This window comes from Simochromis diagramma, unplaced genomic scaffold, assembly GCF_900408965.1.
Source record: "Simochromis diagramma unplaced genomic scaffold, fSimDia1.1 OVJJ01000419.1, whole genome shotgun sequence".
Classification (NCBI taxonomy): Eukaryota; Metazoa; Chordata; class Actinopteri; order Cichliformes; family Cichlidae; genus Simochromis; species Simochromis diagramma.
Genome location: NW_024387244.1, coordinates 2,108,826 through 2,129,303, shown reverse-complemented (window position 1 = coordinate 2,129,303; position 20,478 = coordinate 2,108,826). Strand labels below are relative to the sequence as shown.

Genomic DNA, 20,478 nt, shown 5'->3' with positions numbered 1-20,478 from the left:
ATCTCTTAAGACTGGCTTTAAAGACCACAGTAATCTGATAATGACTGACAGTGTGGAAGAGATTCACCGTTTACCAGATGAGCGTTGGGTTCTTATTCTTTTCTCTCTCTCTCTTTTTTAAATACACAACCTAGTAGTGCTAGTGTGTGACTCAGACATCTGTAGGTCATTGGAACTGTGGGATATATTTGGAGATACTGTCTGATATGCCCGGATCACTACACTCAAAAAGACAGACGGAGGCTCCACTTCAGTCCAGTGAATTTTTCTGTCAGTTTGCCTCGTTCTTTGATGCTTCATCAAAGTTCTCCACGAGATCTACAGAACAGCAAAAGCACAGCATTAAATAGTTAAACTAGAGGAACAATCTAAAGTCACATACATGAGTTCAACTGTAGTAACTTTTCAGGGCTGCAGAAAAATATCCAAAAGAGCAAATTGACTTAAATTGAGTAAAAAGAGCAATCTTCTATACTACGATGAAAATTTAACAGAGTGTAGCTGTCTCTAAGTTTTCATTCTGATCATTCTTCTTTTTATTCATGTGACACTGCATACCTGGCACATCATCATCCTCTTCCTCAATGTCCTCTGGCTTTGGAGCCTTGCTTTCAAGAGCTAAGACGAAATGCACAAAAAATACATTTTAGCTGGAAAGTGATAGAAAGTTGCCTCAAATAATGACTTTTAACCTGTGATGAAGCATATCTGTATACGAGTGTTCTCTTCCAGTATGACAGTACTCCATTCACAAACCATGAGCGATGGATCATCGGCAGTGGCCTTTGGCATCACCATGTTAGCATTCTCCACAATAAGGGAATAGTTTCAGAACAATGAGGCCCAGAGACTTGAAGAATCAATGAAAGGAGCACTGAAGCTGCACTGGTGGCATGTGGAGACACCGCTTGTCTCTGTATTTGGCAAACAGAGGTGAGAGGTTTTTTTGAGCTGAGTTTTCTATCATATATGCTGGTATTGATCTCTATGATATGCCAGTATTGGCTCATATCACTTGAAATTGAGACTTATTAGACTTATTAACATTTCTTCCAGTCGTTTATTGCCTTAGCTTGTTTGAATCGCAGTCTCAGCTTCCTGCTGTTAGCTGACAGGTTGCTGGTTCAGAGATGATTTTTTTTTTCAAAACTTGATTCTAACAAGTTACTGTTGCCTTTCTATTGGCTTGAAGCAGTCTGGCTAGTCTCCTCTGATCTCTGGCATTAACAGGGCATTTTCATCCCGAGAACTACCAATCACTGGATATATTCTCTTTTTCAGACCACTCTCTGTAAACCCTTAGAGATTACCTTCTTGTGCGGGAAAATCCCAGTAGATCGGCAGCCTCTGAAATACTCAGACGAACGTTTTCATGGCATGGCACCAAAAACCATGCCATGTTCAAAATCACTTTTACCTTTCTTCTCCACTCTGATGCTTGGTTCTGTGCCTAAATGCACTGACTTGCTCCCAAGTGATTGGCTGCTTAGATATGTTTGTTAAAGACCTAATAAAGTGGCCAGTATATGTTTATACCATCTTGGCTCATCTGGAAAAACTCATCTTTAAAAGATTTGCTTCACCTTGAAAAGTAAATATTAAGTATAAAGTGGATTTTGCATATTTAACTGTGTTGTAGCTCTTCTTTGCCTAGAACTTGACCGGGGTTCAAATGGAGCAAACTGAACTGACGGGTCATGCAGCAGCTTAGAAAGTCAGAAACCTGCATATACACTGAATGTTAAGACAAAAAAAAAGACGAAGAAGCCACCACAAGGTCGCACGGCTCTCAATCGACCTCTGTGATGTTAATGTGGCTTTAACTGTTCCGAGAAGCACTTGACCACCTGAACCGTTCCTAGAATCAGGACCAGGAACCAGGAAGAACTGGTTAAACTGCACATTTCCAGGTGGACAAAGATTGTAGAGCCTTACCCAAGAAAACCAGAAGCTGTAAATGCTTTGGAAAGAGGGTGTGAATATTTTGCACATGAGCTGCTGCAAGAATTTCTTTCCCATGAATCAAAGTATAATCAACCTGTGGTGTCAACTACAATTTATCCTCCCAAAAAGGAAGCGAGTGAAAATGAATCCCAACTAGAAGGAAAAAGTTTAGGCGTCTACTTAACAGGTAAACTTAGCTTTGTGTCTCCTACCTCTTTTATCCTTTTTGGTACAAACAAGTTAAGCTGATACCAAAAATGAACATAAAATCAATGTAATAAAAATCAAAGCCCTGAGGGGCGACCCACCTTGCCGAGGGAACTGTTCTGCGAGCTTGCGCAGGCTGCTGAGGCTGTCTGCTCCAAGCTGACTGAGGATGGCGGGCAGCATCTCTGTCATCTGTTTGGTCTCAGCGTGGCCGGTGATCGCAAAGGTGTTGGCGGATAGAGAGGCCTGAACTTTGGGGTTGTTAAAGTGAATCACAGTCCCGTCATCCTTGATCATGTTCACCTGAGGAGAAAAGATCACCCAAGTTCTCTCAAGTCACCCAAGTCCATGCACGTTGTTGATACCTTTGAAAAACTAAACAGTGGTCTGCTCTACACGACCGCACATTCACCTACGTCAGTTTACCTCCTCAATGCCAGCAATATTGTTGACAGCAAACTTCTTCAGTGAACTCTGAAGCTTTTTGTCATCAGCTGTTGCAGTTCTGTGAACCACCTTCTTCTTCCTGCGTGCAGTGCCCTGAGAACATAAAACATACAATCAGATCAACACTTTTCTAAGTCATAGGCTGTGACTTAGAAACAGAAGAAAGGAGGAAAATACAGCGACAGAAAACGTTTGGCTAGTTACAAAATATTGTGTTTAAATCCTCTGTCCGGTTCTGATTGCTTACCACTTACACTTTCACTAATAGTTTTAGTCATCATTTAACCTTTTACAGAGTGAAATGATGTCTTCAGTTTTCTTCCCTGTCTAGCCAGTCACCCTGAAGCCAAAAGTAAACTACTGTGCAACTAGAGAGATCAGAGCCTGTTGCATAAAAATACCATCGTGAGTTAATCAGTTATAAAAAAGACTTTAGCTTCAATCACGAGGAAGTGCATGGGCTGATCTTTTCTCGCAGTTTGCATGTGTGTGTGTGTGTGTGGGGGGGGGGGGGGGATTAAGAAGGTATATACAGCATCAACTCAAATGTTTTATCATCTCAAAACAAAACATGTCAACACCAATAACAGCAGACAACTTTGACACTGGTTTTCAATTCACACCCCTAATAAGGGCATAGGGGGGCCATTCACTGTAATATAAATGGTTAAAGATTAGAAGAAATAATGGGTTAGAGAATAAATCACATACTGAATCCAAATCATGCCGTTAGATACAAAACAAATAATGGATTCATCTATTTGTCGATTGACAGAATTTTCTGAATTATTATGAATTAATCATTCGAGGATTAAAAGTAAAGCCTAATCGATATAAGAGTGATACTAGTGGTCATTTAAAAATCTAATATTCGATTATATCAGCTGATATTTTTTTCTTTCAGACACAAAAAATACCAGTAGTGCCAGCAGTACCCCTCAGCCTCCTAGTAGAGACACCTGTCAATAAATACATTTTAAAGTCCGACATACGACCTTAACCTTGAGGTCGACGTCACCGATATTCAAACTCGTCCAAGTTTTTTAGTAGGTACACATGGTATCAATTTAAATCCTACGTTGCTTGGTACTCAAGTTCACAAACTTGAGAACTTGGTGACAACGATAGCACACATAAGCCGTGAAAGGCTGATGGACTTCCCTAACATGTGCCCTCATATCATGGTTTTCTCTGTTTCCTGTCTATTACTGTAAGGTCTGTACAATATAAAGCGTCTTGATTCAACTCTTGTTATGATTTATCGGGTCCCAATCAGCCCAAATAGTAAAGACAAATGAAAAATGCATGCCATGAAAGAGTTTTATCAGACGATAATTTCAATTCTATTGATCAGTTCAGGTTCATATATATATATATATATAGTCCCAATTCACAACAGCAGTTTCGTCTAGATACTTTATTCTGTGTCTAGAGGCAGAACTGGAGAAAACCCCAACAATCAAGTGACTCCCTTTGAGCGAGCACTTATGACAGTGAGAAGGAAAACCTCTCTTTAATTAGGAAGAAACCTCCAGCAGGTCCAGCCTCAGAGAGGGCCAGCCATCTGCCACAAGCAATAGGGAGGGTGAGAGGAAAGAGAAGAGAACAGAAAAGGAGAGCACAGGGAGACCAGACAGAAACCAGACTGAGGGAGAGGAGATAAAAATATAATGACATGTTGCAGCGGTGTATAAACACAAAGAGATGAAGCACTCAGTGCATCACATGCAGTTCTGCAGCAGTCTGACCTATAGCAGCATTACTAAAGGATGGTTTACTGTCCCCTGAGCCATCCCTAACTAAGTTGTATCAAACAGGAAAGTTTTGAGTCTAACCTTAAAGGCAGAGAGAGTCTGTGTATGAATCCAAACTGGGAGCTGGAAGGAGATCTGCCTCCTATTCTACTTTCAGAAACTCCAGGAACCACAAGTAAGCCTGCAGTCCTGCGTCTTTAAAAGATGACGGGCCAGACTATTAAAAACTTTGCATGTGAGGAGAATGAGGCAACTTTTTTAAAAGGATTGATATGATCAAGCATTTTATTGTGTAAAATTAGGAAAAAATGTAATAAAATACATAAATAATTAAAATTATCATATATCAGAACTTTAATACACCACTTAATGGGCACTTTAATGAATACTTGATTCGTTTTTTTCTTTTGTTTTTAATCAACCAATTTGATTGTCCAATCAGTGCTTATTTTCTGCAGGCAACGCAATTAAAAAAAAGACTTTAAAAAAGAGCAGTAACTGGTAATTATAACCACGAACTGGAGAACTACAATAACCACCCTGCTTAATGTGTCCTAGGTGATGCTGTACCAGCTCAGCAATCAAAATCCCTTCATTTTTGCAACTTACCTTTCCTCCTATCCGCACCTGGGCTTGAAGTTTTGCCAGTTTTTCCTGATTCATGTTCTCAACTATAGGAGGAAAAAAATAAAGACAAAATACATTTATTTTTAAAACAACGGGAGTATTTGAATGCTGCTGCAACAATATGAGCAATGTTACAAAAATACGGAAAAATATCATTATTATTACTATTATTATCATTATCATAAAAACAAGGCGAGAGAATAGAGATGTTAAAGAGACAGGAAAGCTAGATGTAGCAGATACAACTGTATCTGTAGCTCCAGAGCTGACACTAACTTGACAGCAGACGCGCGTGTGTGTGCGCGCGCGCGCGTCTCAGACAGCTGCTGAGATGAAAACACAACACTCGGCCCACAGTGAGCACACACCGTATCGCTGCTCCGCTCGCGCCGGCAGTTGCGCTCCGTCCGCAAACCAACAACCGCACGGGCCGCAAAAACCGCACCCCTCTCACAAAAGCCAGCATCTACGGGAACGAGCCTGCTCCATTAAGCACAGAGGCATGCGGCACCGAAAGATGGAGGTGATGAGGAAGAGATGACGTCACACATCATATGGCTGATCTCCCCCCCACCGTCCCACCCCTTCTTCGTCTCCGACCAGCGGGAGGGATTTGGTGTCGTGCTGCCACCTATGGGATGCTGTTTAAAACTACACTAATGACTGTAAAGCGACACTGTCAGCGGACTGGACCACAGTGTGGGAAACTGAAGCCACTCTGGTTATTACCCGTGTACATGTCCCCTTATAGTCAATATTACAGAACAAACAAAAAACGCATGACGAGTGTGGGAACAACGTGCGGCCGCTAGTATGTGTGTGGGACTTTTCACTGATGCCTGATGAATCTAACTTTTAAAAACTCACTCAGTCACAAACTGCACAGTTGCAGGTTTGTCATTGCAAATGCAATTTTCCCAGTGAACAGTGCTACGTTAAGCATGGATGGAAGCAAACGTCTGTTTTTATGGCCTTCTGTAGCAGGCTTATTTATTCATGTATCCCCTGTTTTCATCTGCTGTTCTGACTAACTGAGCTCGTCTTGAACCACAGGCTTAGTGAGAGACTTAAACATGTTGAGGTGGGTGCTGTTGTGGTGCACTGGTTCCTGGTTTAAACCCCAACCAGGGCCTTTCTGTCTGGAGTTTTCATGTTCTCACTCATGGGTTTCCTCCAAGTACCCCGTCTTCCATCCACTGTCCTAAAACATGCAAACATGCATGTTAATGTTAATTCAAACCCAAATGTAGAGAATAAGCGCTGTGAATGTGTGATGTTAGTCCATTTCCAGTTCTGCTTTTGAAAACGATTGTTAATCAAACAATGTGTGCCCATTTGTAAAGTTCTGCATGAAGTGACAGAGTGGAGCTTGGAGTGGAATGTAAGTAGACGTCTACAGTGCTTAAAGCAATGTTATAAGACTACAGTTCAGGACACTCAAAGTAAAGATTGTATCTCATATTTCTGTTTTGTCAACACATGGGATGTAATAACTAACTAAATAATAACGTGTCGTTTTAAAATTACACTCACAAAAGCAGCAAAATCCATTCTTTTTCAAAATACATAATAATTTATAATAAGAAATCCCCGATTTCTTGCCTATTCTAGTCTCATATTTCAGACTCCTTGGGGCTAAAACAAGACGCACTCTGTCCTCGAAAGATGTTTTAGGTGGAGAAAACCTCGCTGTGAACTCACATTATCTTGACTACAACACATTAAAAAAAAACATTTTCACCATTTTCTCTTTAATGTTTATGGTTTGTTTTTCCATTTTCCGTTTTATTACACAGTACAGGACAAACACATTGGAAAGTTTTTTGTTGTTTTGTAAAAAACAAGTGTCATGATGCAGAAGCACCGGTGCGAAAAAATCACATTTACAAAGTAATAACGCACCTACCAGCAGACTACTTACTGCTTCCGTTCTGATCATGATCACACTTGAATGCAGCGTTACATACTTCAATCAGAAACTTCTTACTCTGATCATTCTTTACAACCCTTTGAAAGAAAAGCACAACACTCACCCGAACCATTTAAAACATCAAACGTACTGATACAGGCAAAAATCACGTTTTCAATTGGTCCATGTTATAACATAATGCAGGCTTAAATTGTTTAAAGGCTGGTACAGTATACACCATCACGTTAACAGCTCACACACTATAAAAAAAGAAAACACTTGATGACATTCAAAACACTCAATGAGCAAAAGTTTACTGTTGTGGTGAAATTGTTGGGAAAAGCTTGTTTTAAACATCAACTAGACTTTCAGCACAAAATATTTGCTTCAGGTAAAACAGTCCTAAGTACCGGTATACCCTTACTGCTTCTGGTCCTGCTAAATGCCAGGGTTGCCTCTTCTCTTTAAAAGCATGAAAGCAACATGGCTTAAGTTTGCAAAGTCGCATTTGAACAAACCACAAGACCTCTTGAATAATGTGCTTTGGACAGACAGCACCAAAGTAGAGATGTTTGGCATCAATGCACAGCCATGTTTGATGGAAACTAAGTACAGCACAATATTAGCACAAAGACATCATACTGATGTCAGCATGCTGGTGGAGGATGATCATTTGTTTTTTTGCACGCTTATCGTGTCTTGCACATCTGTGCAAACCAAATGATTAACACATTATACTGGAATCCTTATAATAAAAAGTTAACATGTAAGGTCAAAGAAGACTCAGTCACAATCAATAAATAGTAGTGCAAAGACACAGGCTGGAGCTGCACGTGGAACAAAGCCAGGAATGAATAAAACAATGTCTACGACTTAACAGTGACTGTTAGTTGGTCTCTAACACTGTGACAGTTTTTGATAGAACTTGTCTAGTGCCCCTGATGCAGAACGCGGGGCTAAAAGTTTAGAACAAAAAGTCAATACCACAATATACAGTAATAGTGACAATTCATGGTGATCATTTTGCAAATGTTACAAGAAAACATTTGTGGTTTGTGTAAGTGCATTTTTGATAGTCTTCTAGTGTCTCAGTGCGTCTTATTCATCTGCAGGAGCTGAAATGGGATGAAACTTTGCAAAGAGGAAGAGCGCATGCAAAGGAAGAATCAAAGGAATTTTGTTTTGGACCTGGGTCACTTTAAAATTGACCTTAGGATAAGCGTCCTTTAGAAATGTCCTTCTAGTATTCCAAATGATTTTCTTTCCTTTTGTTTTTCAGCACCTTGGCGTTCTCAGATAAAAGACTCAGGACAGGGTTCAGGTGATGGATTTGATGACAACATCATGCACAGGTGTTTTACCGAGGCAGCGGCAATCAGATGACCCACTGGAGCTGCTGGTCTCCGCTGAGCTGTGGAGCATACTGCGCTGCCACCGATGGAGGGCGTAAAATTTCGAGCCACAACAGCCGTGAAGCAACACGAAGATTTTCCTGAGAACAGCCTTCCTCAGCAGGATGTAGACCCACGGGTCCAGGATCTGGTTCCACGTAGCCATGCGTATAGTCAGCAGACTAAAAGACGGAGACTCATCCGTGGCTCTGGTACTCAGAATGGTGACATGGATCTATTGGAGTGGTAGAAAAACAGTTATTCTAAATATTTATCAAATACTTTAATAGAAAACAATTTTAGACTGGTTATGTTAGACTGGCTGGGAAGTTACAGGAAAAACAAGATTAGTGTGTGCAATTTTGCATCTTTGTTGTTATTAAGAGATTTCTAATTCAAAGCATTTACTTTCTTTTTTTTTTAAAATATTAGAATTGCTTAATTTGAATAATAATTCAAAACCACGATTATTTGGAAGAGTCTTCAAAGCAGCTGCCATATTTTTCAGCTTGTCTGGCATCTATTGCTTGGCATCACAAGTCCTTAATTAATACATTTGCTGATTTCCACCAGTGTACAACAATTAAACATCAGACATCTTTTACATGATGATGACAAGGATAGAAAAGAACAGTGATGGAAGTGGAGAAAAACCTGTTTGTATCAAACCCTTTAAAATGCAAAGACAGACAAACAGAGCTTGCAGAGGACACCACAGACATGCTCGGGTATAGTAGGATCTGTTTTCTCACATTCTGTCTCCGTTCCTTTTGGTGATAACAGCTATTATTTCTGCTTATTTTTTCATCACCTCTGTTTCGTTTTCCTCCTTCTCATTTCCATATCATTGTCATTTTTAAAGGCCTCTCGATGGAAAACCCCCGTCACCAATCACAGTCGGCTCCATCACCGCTCGCTTATAGGGGTCATGTTACTCTCCACCTCCTTTATCTGGGAGTCTGCATTATGATGACTCTTCTCTCTGTCTTCATGCTCATGCTTCTGCAATCGATTTTCTTCCAAATGGTTTCATCTTATCACATTTATTGCACTTTTTTAAATTTTATTTTGAGTTTTTGTTTTTAATTCAGTGTTTTTTAATTTAAATTTCAGTTTAAATGTTCAGTTTTAGTTTAGTTTTCATTTGTTTCAGTGTTACTTTTATTTTTTTATGATAACGCTGTTATTAAACTACTGTGAAAATGCAAACATTACTTAAATTTGTGTGTTTAATCTAATTGACATGAACCTTTTAATCTTACTTGGTTACATTGACTTTAATGTAATTTAATTTATTGTTTTATTTGGGAATTTTTAATTAAATAAATACTAATGCTGCAAAGAATCAGATGACTGGTAATATTTAATCTCAATTTAATTTAATCTCATTCATTTAGTATTGCTGTCATTAATATTTCAGCTGTGCTCAGTTAGGCTTCTATTGTTGTGGGAGTGTGATGTGGTTTCTTGTTCTGACCTCCAGTAAGCAGCTGTTAAGTTTGCTAACAATTCTAGTATTTAAAAAAAAAAACTCCCATTATTGCTGTGATGTCGATGTACTTACTCATCTTCAAAATGCATCATGGACACACTGACCAACAGCAGTAGTTTAATGATCAGAAATGCAACATAACACTGCTTTAACAAAGATATATGGAAAGGCTTTAGGTAGCAGGGAACAAATCCAGCTTGGCGTCCTCAGTGTCACTCTACGCTCTGTAATTTTTCGTTTTTCCCTGTAATTTTTAACTGTCTGTTAAAGGTGTGCTGAGGAGGTCTTACCAGTAATGGGCCCCAGCATATGCAGGACACCAGCATGATAGCCAGGAGCTGGCAGATCATCTCTATGTGATAAGGCATGCTTCTGCAGTGATGCTTGTGGCGCAGTTTGGCCTGTATTAGAACACAGCCTGTTAGCGTGTTGCAGACAATGGAGATCAGCAGTGCCAGCAGCCCCAGCAATGAAAATAGCAGCGGCAGGAGCACATCCAGCCAGTCTTTGGTTTGCTCGATAAGGAAAAAGCACCAGCTCCTGGACCTTTGAACCTTGTAGGGCTTCGACAGCATTACAGGCAGCGCAGCCACCAGTGCAGCAAGCAGCCAGGTGACCCCAAGGAGCCTTTTCATGTGGTGTGAGGCCAACACTGTGGAGTGGAAGATAGGCTTGGTGACTCCAATGCAGCGCTCCACAGCCATAGCACTTCCCAGGAACAAGGGGCTCAAGCCAAAGAACACCATACATGCCCCAAAGATGGTGCATATGATTTGATAAGGATCAAAATTCTCCCATTTCTTTTCAGCACTGTACACAAAAAGCACCAGGGATCCATTAATGAGGTGACCCAGCAGATCTGTGATCACCAGGCTGCTGGCAAACAGCAGGAAGGATGCCCTGGACTTGGTGCGGATGCTGCTGTAGGATTTCAGCAGAATGAACAGAGCAAGGCTGTTGGAGAAGATGCCAACAGTCATAGAGATTACTGATGCAGTGATAGACAGTTCCTTCTGGAAACAGGTGTTATTGGTGGGTCTAACCTCTGACCTGCAGCTGGACTCTGAACTCCCATTAGCTGACATGGCTGGAATTAAGTCTGAAAGAGAAGGTAAATGGAAAATATCTGTGTGATTCAATTAGACCAAAACAATGGTTTGGATGAAATCTACTGATAAAATTGACTTGGAAGCAAGTAAGACACAAGTTTAACATTATTAATATTTTCAAGAATAAAGCTTATATACACTTTAAACTCCTATTGCGATTGCTTTTGTAGTAATTCCCACTCATCCATTTCTCTTTCCAATAGGAACAATCAGACCACATCAGAGTGCAGTGAACGCTTCTTTCCTCAAATTCATGACCTTTTTCTGACTATTGAAGATTCCTCGGTTTGGTTGATTTCAATAAATAATTCCTTACCTCAGGTTTGGGCTTCGCTGGGATAGCTCTCCATAAGTTAAAAGCCCCCTCGTTCTCTGTCTTTAAAAACAGAAGAGACGGCAGTTAATGTTGTTCCAGTCCTTGTTCCGTCTGCGTACAGCAGGTGCCAAGTCTCGATGAGGGCGCATAGGCGAGCTGTGAGCTCAGAGGCTGCACACCAAGAAAGAATCTGCTTTCGTCCTCTTGTATGTGCGTTAACACTCTGGTTGGGGATTGCACCGACTGATAAAATGCTGCCAAGCTAACATGATTTAATTATTGTTATTAATGATTGTAATTATCCATGGAACGAAAGCGTCTCCAAGTGTGAGCAAATATATCGAAAAGTTTTCCTCTCTTTTCTGTATTGTTCTGTGTATTTAGTCGCCCGCACTATTTACGCAGTTATCAGCAGTGTCGGTCGCGTCTCCTGAATTGAATATTCGATAACAAATGTCTTCATAAAGTTGAACCCAAGCGCCCAGGTGGACGTGCCCAGGCGTTTGGCTCTTCAGGGCAGTGTCCTTTTATTTGTTGCACTCCAGATTATTAGTCAACCCCGCCTTTTTTTTCTCCACATGGTAAAGTGCAGCCGGACATTAAGTCATTTTTGTTCATCTGCCATCAGGCGTCTCGTTTTCCACGGAGGTCTGCTAAAGAAAGAAGCCATGACCTTAAGAAATGCGAACAAACTAAAGGCTGGTGAACTGAGCAAAACAAAAGTCCCATAAAAGGATCAGGAAAGGCCAGCGACCTTCTAAGTGCGCATTTCTGTCAGAAGAAACAACCCATTTTAGTTGTTTTTTTCTCAGAAGTTTTAAAAGTCATGTGAAGGACATGCTGTGCTTAACATTTTTATCTATTTTAAAGAAGTACTAAACCAAATCATCACTGCAGTCTGTGGAGACGATGGAGGGTTTGATCGAAATCGATTCAGTGTTCAGAGCCAAAAAAGCAAATGTCAACTTATCATCACTGGCCTCATTTTTCTTCTTACTGCTCATCATAATTCCACTGCTGGACCGGAGATTTGTTTGTGTTGGGTGACGAGCACCACGTGTAGTTTTGAGCCATCAGCCTCAATCGGATATAAGAAAAGGGTTTTAGAGGTTCGAGGCATCCAGTGCATGAGATTTCTTTCAGGTACTCCTGAAGTCACAAAATAATTTAAATAATTTTTTCTACTACATTTGCGAAACTAACTTAAACCTATTTTGATATGTAAAATCTGTCGAGTTACTCATTTAAATAATGCTTTAAGCTAAAACTGCAGCTGTTTTACGGCTTATTGAAAGCTGACATATCTGGAGACTGGTAGGTCAGCAGCAATTAAGAATTTATACTCTTCCATAACTACAGCTCACTTCCCCACAGTCTTTCTCACAGACTGACTCTTCTCCTGACTCGGTGTGGTTCAACTCCACACATTACCCAATCCACATCTGTCCTTCTATCATATTTGTACGTTTTCCTTTGTCTACTAAGTCTGATTCTAGAGATTCTCACTTCTGACAAAATACAACAAATCTGTTAGGAGTGCTGTTTATACACACTGCACATGATTCTAGCACTGCCTACAAAGCAGATGGAATATGTTGAAGTGCAGTTTTGTCTGCTCCGGGAGCAAAGTTCAATCTTTTTGATCCTTTGTGATTTATCTGATGAGGGAGGACAAATTGCGTTCATACTCCACATGCTCCACACTTACTTGCTCACAACAAGGAGCAAAGGTTTCTAAGAGGAAATATTTATTGCAGGGGAATAGTAGAAGAAGAAGAAACTAGTTGCACACATACTGCTGATACTTACATGATTATGATTACTTATGAATCATATGATTATTTGGAAATGAAAAAGAGGTTTGGGTGTTAAATGTCTGAAAACAATAAAACAGTTACAATGATGGTGTTTTTACTTAAAAACAAGATTTTTCTCATAATTTTATATATTAGGAACAGTAAAGTTGTATTTTTTCTTAGAAGTGACCTGATAATCTCTGTTACCTCAGCCACACAGAAGTTATAGCTCCTGGATCAAAGCCTTTATTGATTTGTATCAGTAGCTTGAAGTATTAATAAGAGCACAATAGTCCCAAGTTCTTTTTCTTTGCTATTGATTTCCATCCTTCGAATAAAATAAGCCAAACCATTAAGCAAAAAAATAAATAAATAAACGTGCTAAAGACCTTCATTCAGGAATAATAATGATATATTTTGCCAGAACAATCAATTATTAATAAAAGAAACATACCTACTCTTATCAAATTAGATAAGAGTAGGTAATTTTTATGAAATTATATTTTCATAAAATAAATTGCCAGTGAAAGCGCAGTCTGAACAATGAAGATGCAGGTGGGAGATGATCCAGCAGCCTCCCTAGCTGCGTGTCATAATACAGCTTTCAATGACCACAAGAAAAGATGAATGAAAAGGAGAAAAGGTACTTTTCTTTTCCATTCACACGGATTTTATCTCCTGAGTCTGTAATTACCGTTCTCTGTTCTCAGTGTGAAAACAGAATGTCTTATCATCTTGAAGTGGTAATGAAACCTTTCTCTTTGCTGTCTTATGGTGGTTACTAATTATCTGAAAAGGTGACTCCTGATGCAATCATCTGAGGAGACATTACACCTTCCACTGTAGTGTTGACAAGTAGCAGAACCAGCATAAGCACAGGCATGGGAGCACAATCGCGTTCTTTTGTTGGGTGTATCTAATGGGGCTGTTCTAATAGTCAGGCTGACTCAGCAGGGTTCAGATGGAGCTGTGAGCAGATGGGGCAAAAATGGGAAAATAACCCATAATGCAGGCTTTTTGCCAGTGGTACTGTTACTTCTTCTTCACATCTCCCATCATCTCAGAAAACCACTCCAGAGCAAAGACTCACAGGTAACGTACTTTCTGTTCTCACTCGTCTTCTCTCTTCCGTCATTACTTTGCCCCATTTGTCACTCAGTCTCTGCAACCCTGCCCAGCAAATGTCCTTCAGTTTGAAATTGTTAATTCAGCAGAGTTGGTGCAAAGTGGGAGAAGTAGCAAAATGTGCTCAAAATGGAGTCACTGGCAAAACTGTTGAAAATCCTCAGCAGTTTGGACACAGGTTGGATGAAGGCCAAATATCTCATGTTAACCTCGTTTTCAGATACAGCACAAATTTGATCATGCAAGTACTTAACACTTGAGAGAGAAGCAGATTATCTGACAATAACCACAGCCGACAGCTGCCAGTTCCTGGCTCACCTTCCAGATCCACATTGTAGTTTTGTGTCATAGTCCCTCTTCCCTGACCTTGGATACAAGCTGCAGCACGACAGAGATCTGTAGGGACATAACTTATATTGTGATAAAGGATTGATGGTCTCATTTTACATCTGCTGTCGTTGCAGTGAAGTTAAAATACTAATTAACTAAACCTACGTCCTTCTCATGTCACTTGCTTCTGTCTTTGCTGTTTCGCTAACAGTCTCTTCTTTCTTTCTTTTTGTAATTACTTTTCTATTTTTGAAATGATCATGTCAGATTCTCATAAATAACTAATAAAGTTTCCACTCTGTGCCACGCAAATAAACAAGCACAACTATCTGGCTCTGAGGACTCACAAACGGGTGCTGCTGGATGTAGTTTTGTGAAGCTGCAGGTATCAAATAAGCTCAGAGGAAAGACTCCTACAAACAGCTTGAAGCAACAAACAAGCTCAGCTCCTGTTGGTATTTACTCAGATCTGGAACACATTCTCTTGAGTCTCGTTAAGCTAATGACCTTTGTGCGCTCCTCCAGCATGTTAAACAAGTACGCCTTTGTCTTTTGTGTTTTTTCATGTTCAGACTTTCTTTAACTCTGTAATCAATGAGAAAGTTGAGGCTTCTTTTTCATTGGCAGGAGTTTTTTTTTTATTATGAATTAGGAATAGTGTAGGAAAAGTATTATGATTGCAGGCAGTGTTAGGGCAGCCAGCTCTAATACTCTCCAGGCAGTGCAGATTATTTATGTGTTTGTCACTTTTTCTCTGCCTTGACTCACTGGAAAAGCTCCCTGTCTGTGTTCCAAGACCTCCTGTTTTATAAATCAAGCACTGGGTAAAAATATGAATAATGAGAATAAAGAAACAGATGAAAAGTAGCTGCTGCTGCTGTTTGTCTTTTAGCAACATGAAGAGTAGCAAGAAAAGAAAGAGATAGTTTCTTTTGTTTTTTACAGACGTTACAAGGCAGCACTGGAGGCTGTTGTTGTTAACAAGGACCCCCAACTGATCCTGTATGGAAAACTCTTTCTTGATGAGTTTAGAATAATGTTCCTCAATATAAAATTGTGAAGAATTGAATATCTGATCATCTACAGTACATAATGTCTTCAAAAGATTCTAAGAATCTGGCAAAATCTCTGTGTGCCCAGGGCCAGGGGCAATCACTACTGGATTTGTGTCATCTTTGAGCCCTCTGGGCGGAAAGTATTAAAAACAGCCATGATACTGTTATGGAAATGACTGTATGGGCTGAGGAACAGCTCCAGAAATGTGCACACAGTTTAAAATGCCATTGACAAGTGTAGGTCAAAGCTCTATCACCCAAAGAAGAAACCAGTGCTTGTGGAATTGTCAGTTTACACATCTGGAAGGGCGCTATTGGTGCTGCAAGGTTTTACAGCAACAGATGCTCCCATCCAGATGTTTTTTTTTCAGGCAAAGCCTTGCATATTTGTGTACACTGAGTCTATTATAATAGCGTGCGTGCAGTACGGACTTTTCACCAACTGAAAACATTTCATGCGTCATGAAATGAAAAAATATGAGAAAGAAGTCCTGAGACTGGTGAGCAGTTAAAATTCTATATCAGGCACAAATGGGACAACCTTCCTCTAACAAAAGTTCAGCAATAACATCCTCAGTTCTCAAGACGTTTGCAGGACTATTCCTAAAAGAAAAGGGAATGCTACTGAGTGCTAAACTTGACCCAACTTTTTTGAGTCATGTTGCTGTCCTCATATTCAAATTGCCCTTTTATCTTTACTTGAAACTACATTTGATGCTTTTTTTATTCTATTGTGAATAAAATATGGGTTTATGAGATTTGCATTCTGTTTTTATTTACATTTTATACACCGTCTCAGTGTTTCTGAGTTTGTACATTCCTCCTAGCTCATGTCTGGTTCACCCTCTGGCTCAGGGGGTTCAGTATTCTTCCCACAGTCCTGAAGGACACGTTGGAGAACTCTGGAGTGGACCATCACCTCACTACATGGACTTTGGACTACCTCACCGACCGACCACAGTATGTGAGAGCTCAGGGCTGCGTGTCGGACAGGGTCGTCTGCAGTACGGGGGCCCCACAGGGAACGGTTCTGGCTCCGTTCCTCTTCACCATCTACACTGCAGACTTCTCCCACAACTCCACCCAGTGCTTCCTGCAGAAGTTCTCTGACGACTCTGCAATAGTCGGCCTCATCACTGATGGGGGCGACAAGGAGTACAGAGGACTGACCCATGGTTTGTGGACTGGTGCCAGCTGAACTATCTCCAGATCAACACTAGTAAAACCAAAGAGCTGGTGGTAGACTTCTGCAGGCACAAACATCCTCCATTGCAACCACTGAACATCCAAGGTATGGACATTGAGACTGTGGACAGCTACAGGTACCTTGGTGTTCATCTGAACAACAAACTGGACTGGACTCATTACTCAGACGCCCTCTACAGGAAAGGGCAGAGCAGGCTGTACCTGCTGCAGAGACTCAGGTCGTTTGGAGTGGAGGGCCCACTCCTGAAGGCCTTCTATGACTCTGTGGTGGCCTCAGCCATCTTTTACAGTGCGGTCTGCTGCGGCGGCAGCATCTCTGCCGGGTACAGGAAGAGACTGAACAGGCTGATCCGCAGGGCCAGCTCTGTTCTAGGATTCCCTCTGGACCCAGTGGAGGTGGTGAGTGACAGGAGAATGGAGGCTAAGCTGTCATCCCTGTTGGACAACATCTCCCACCCCATGCAGGACACTGACAGCACTGAGCAGCTCCTTCAGTGGCTGCGGCACCCACGGTGTGGGACGAAGAGATTTTGTAGGTCTTTCCTCCCCACAGCTGTCAGACTCAACAAAAAATGACTTCAACTGATCAAACACACACATCCACACATGTGCAATAACAATAACACTAAGTGCAATAATCTTTTCTGGCATCATTGTATTATACTCAATTGTATATAGCATTTGTATTCTATTTTATTCAATTGTATTTAGCATTTTATTTTATTCTATTCTATTGTGTACAGTTGTGTACAGTATCTTATTCCAGTGTTTTTATTTTCTAATTTTTCTATGTAACTTTGCACTGTCCACTTTCTGCTGTAACAAAACAAATTTCCCACATGTTGGACTATTAAAGGTTATCTTATCTTATCTTATCTTATCTTATCTTATCTTATGTTTACATTTGCACAGAAATAGATTTTTTTTTTTTCTGCAGGATTTAGTTAAATGTGACCTCTTCATAGAATTATGACTATTTAGAAAAAAATAAATATGCTCATTCATGGTCGATCATAGGAGCACTTTTCACTGTTTGCCTTTGACTAAAGTGAGCGATGGCACATTGCCACTAAGCTTAACCTACTGATTAACAGAAAATAAGCTAATAAGATAGTGCTGGTAGTGACTCATATAATGTAAGAGATTTATGTTTCATTTGTTTACCACAGCGACCACACAAGCTGTGGATTTTACTTAACTTTGCTTCACTGTCTGGGTTGAATCTAGCTTTTGTCTTTTTAAATGTTCATGACTAAACTTACACTTGCTGTAAAAGTTGAGGTTGAGAGGACAATACTAGGTTAAAATATAAATCTAAGAACATTTAATAAATGAGGTCCCTAAACACAGTGTTGCACACATAGCACCTCCTGACACAAGAGTTACAGGAAGAAAACAGCCTGTTGTGTCTCCATCTGCTGGGTTTAAGATGAAAAGATGAATTACATCTTAATGTCTTGGACAATGCATTTAAGTTTACAGGGATTTATAACATAAACAAAGATTAATATGTGTTTTTCTCTGACAATATCTGACAGAGCTTTAAAAATCCAGAACTATGTAATGATAATCTGAAACAACTGTTTAAGGTATCAGAATTCATTTTTTAATAATATTGTAAAGGTATTTTTGATTTAGACTATCTTTTAGTTAAATGATGCACATTCATATCAAGCATATCAAAGAGTCATTTAAGGTGTGCACAAAATAAGTCACATCAACATGTAGTGAGTATATTTTCTACCCTTTCCCCAAAAAACAGTAAGATGACCAAACTTTTCTTGGATGAATTCAGATTTCATCATTACAACGTTTACTTTAAAGAAAACATTTGCATGGTAGAAAAAAGGCAACAATGATTTTAGTGTGTTGTAATCAATCAGATTCTCTAATCTTACTTTCATGGAAAACAGTAACATTTTATCAGATTGTATCTTACATGTGGGGATGCTTCTGCAGAAAGCTTTCAAATGACAAAGCACTTGAATTTATTGAGCTATGAAACATTCAAACCATTTTAGTACATTTTGGTTGATTTAAATCTAACGTGTACTTCGCACAGCAGTCTTCACATCTTTGGTGCAGACAAGTGTAAGCCGTCTGGCTTTTGTCTTCAAACCTCTGGCATTAACAGTTCATTTTTACCCAGAGAACTGCTGCTCACTGGATATCTTTTCTCTCTTATTTGGACTGTAAGACCAGTAAATCAGCCATTTTTGAAATACTCAGATCAGCTAATCTGAAAAAAAAAATAAAAAAAAATAAAAAAATCCACATTCAAAGTCTTTTTCCCCATTCTGATGGTCAGTTTGAACTTCAACAGGCCATCGTGACCATGTTTACAGGTATAAATACAGCCTGACACATTTCTCATATATAGTACTAAGATGTTATCAGAGGAATTTACCGTGTAAAAAAAATGCTGATAATCTGTGAAGCCACCAGGTGTCAGTGTAGACTCAGAACATACAGACCTGAATGGAAATTACCATTACAATATTCAATTTAAGCACTTGTTTCAATATTTCTCTTCAAAGATAATTTACAGTTTTTTAGGCATTAAGATCGATGATGTGTAGTCTGAGAAAACTAAACACCATGAATTCTTATCTCTCACGTGTCTTGGCTCCACATAGGATGATGGTATTTTGCAGACTTGCTGATAAAACTCAGCTGTCATGAATAGGACATATTTGTCACTAGCCAATTTCTGTGCTTCCACGGAGTATATGTGATATGTACCATAATGGAAAATACTCCTGGAGAGAGGAAATTGTGACTTTATCCTGCTGCTGTTTCAATTACTCCCACAGAGACCTCACAGCCAAGCACAGAGGGAATATCAAACTCAACACTGGTAATGGAAATTATAGATTTGGGGATTTGTTGGATGTTTTGCACTGTTTCTGGTAGTGACTCAGAGAAAACATAGCTATTAAATTGGATTAAACCTTTACTACCAGGGCAACAAACACTGTGGTGCTACTTTATATCTTTGACCATTGTTTATGATGATAATTCTTATATGAATTGAAAAAGGAGACATAAAGCAAAGTCTACATGTTCTTGCTAATGGGAAATGTACAGAATAACACTATTGTTTGATATGGCATAAATATATATGTGCGTACATTTTATGATCAGTTTCCTATATAATCAGTTTTGTTTGAAGGGTCTTAATCCGGAAGAGGTTACATGATTTATATTTCAGTGTAATCCAACATATTAGTAAAGACACTCACAGTTTGCCTATTTTTTGTCAGGGAGTAGTGATCAACAAAAACAGCCCAGCAAAGAAAACAAAGGCATTTTACACACTAGTATTATTAGTATTAATGTTATAATGTTTCTATAGTATGTTTGTCACATGAAATGTGCCGTATCGATAAACTCAGCTTGGCTTAGTGCTTCTCTCTGTTTCCAGTGATTTTCTTAGAATAAGCTCTGGGTCATTTTCACTTACAGAGATAATGATGGTAATGGTCTTTTTATCTAACTCAGAATATTTTAGTCAAACTATTTATCTAATAAAGTATTATTACATTTAAATGATGTTTTAAATGCCATTTGGCATCCAAGATGTATGATCTGATAATTTTTTCAAATTGCCTACATCACAGCTTTGATGTTATCCTTTTTTTTTTTTCTTTGAACGGTTCCACATTTAATGGAAATGATTATGCGGCCTCAAGGAGGTGTTTAAGATAGCAACAGCAGGCTCATTTGCAGCCAACTTGTCCTTTCAGGTCTTTAAAATTCAACCTTTCTAC

The 20,478-nt window shown here is 39.5% G+C and overlaps 2 protein-coding genes across 2 annotated transcripts; both read right to left on the bottom strand.

The window, feature by feature from the left end:
• Window positions 1-98: 98 nt before the first annotated feature.
• On the bottom strand, window positions 99-5,535 carry btf3l4 (basic transcription factor 3-like 4). The gene is made up of 6 exons (XM_040052723.1): window positions 5,348-5,535; window positions 4,962-5,023; window positions 2,578-2,691; window positions 2,253-2,454; window positions 559-618; window positions 99-318 (listed from the first exon to the last, which is right to left on the bottom strand). The coding sequence occupies exons 2-6, from the start codon at window positions 5,013-5,015 to the stop codon at window positions 272-274; spliced, it is 477 nt and encodes a 158-aa protein (XP_039908657.1). The 5' UTR covers window positions 5,016-5,023; window positions 5,348-5,535; the 3' UTR covers window positions 99-271.
• A 2,631-nt stretch (window positions 5,536-8,166) lies between these two features.
• On the bottom strand, window positions 8,167-13,090 carry ptgfr (prostaglandin F receptor (FP)). The gene is made up of 3 exons (XM_040052617.1): window positions 11,197-13,090; window positions 10,062-10,870; window positions 8,167-8,514 (listed from the first exon to the last, which is right to left on the bottom strand). The coding sequence occupies exons 2-3, from the start codon at window positions 10,854-10,856 to the stop codon at window positions 8,206-8,208; spliced, it is 1,104 nt and encodes a 367-aa protein (XP_039908551.1). The 5' UTR covers window positions 10,857-10,870; window positions 11,197-13,090; the 3' UTR covers window positions 8,167-8,205.
• Window positions 13,091-20,478: the final 7,388 nt, after the last annotated feature.

Excerpts from the sequence above, each read along its gene's own strand:
- btf3l4 (XM_040052723.1), bottom strand. The coding sequence starts at position 5,015 with ATGAATCAGGAAAAACTGGCAAAACTTCAAGCCCAGGTGCGGATAGGA. Across the intron at positions 619-2,252 it reads AGAACAGTTCCCTCGGCAAG|CTCTTGAAAGCAAGGCTCCA; the intron begins GTGGGTCGCCCC and ends ATTTCGTCTTAG. Across the intron at positions 319-558 it reads AGAGGATGATGATGTGCCAG|ATCTCGTGGAGAACTTTGAT; the intron begins GTATGCAGTGTC and ends GCTGTTCTGTAG.
- ptgfr (XM_040052617.1), bottom strand. The coding sequence starts at position 10,856 with ATGTCAGCTAATGGGAGTTCAGAGTCCAGCTGCAGGTCAGAGGTTAGA. Across the intron at positions 8,515-10,061 it reads TATGCTGGGGCCCATTACTG|ATCCATGTCACCATTCTGAG; the intron begins GTAAGACCTCCT and ends CCACTCCAATAG.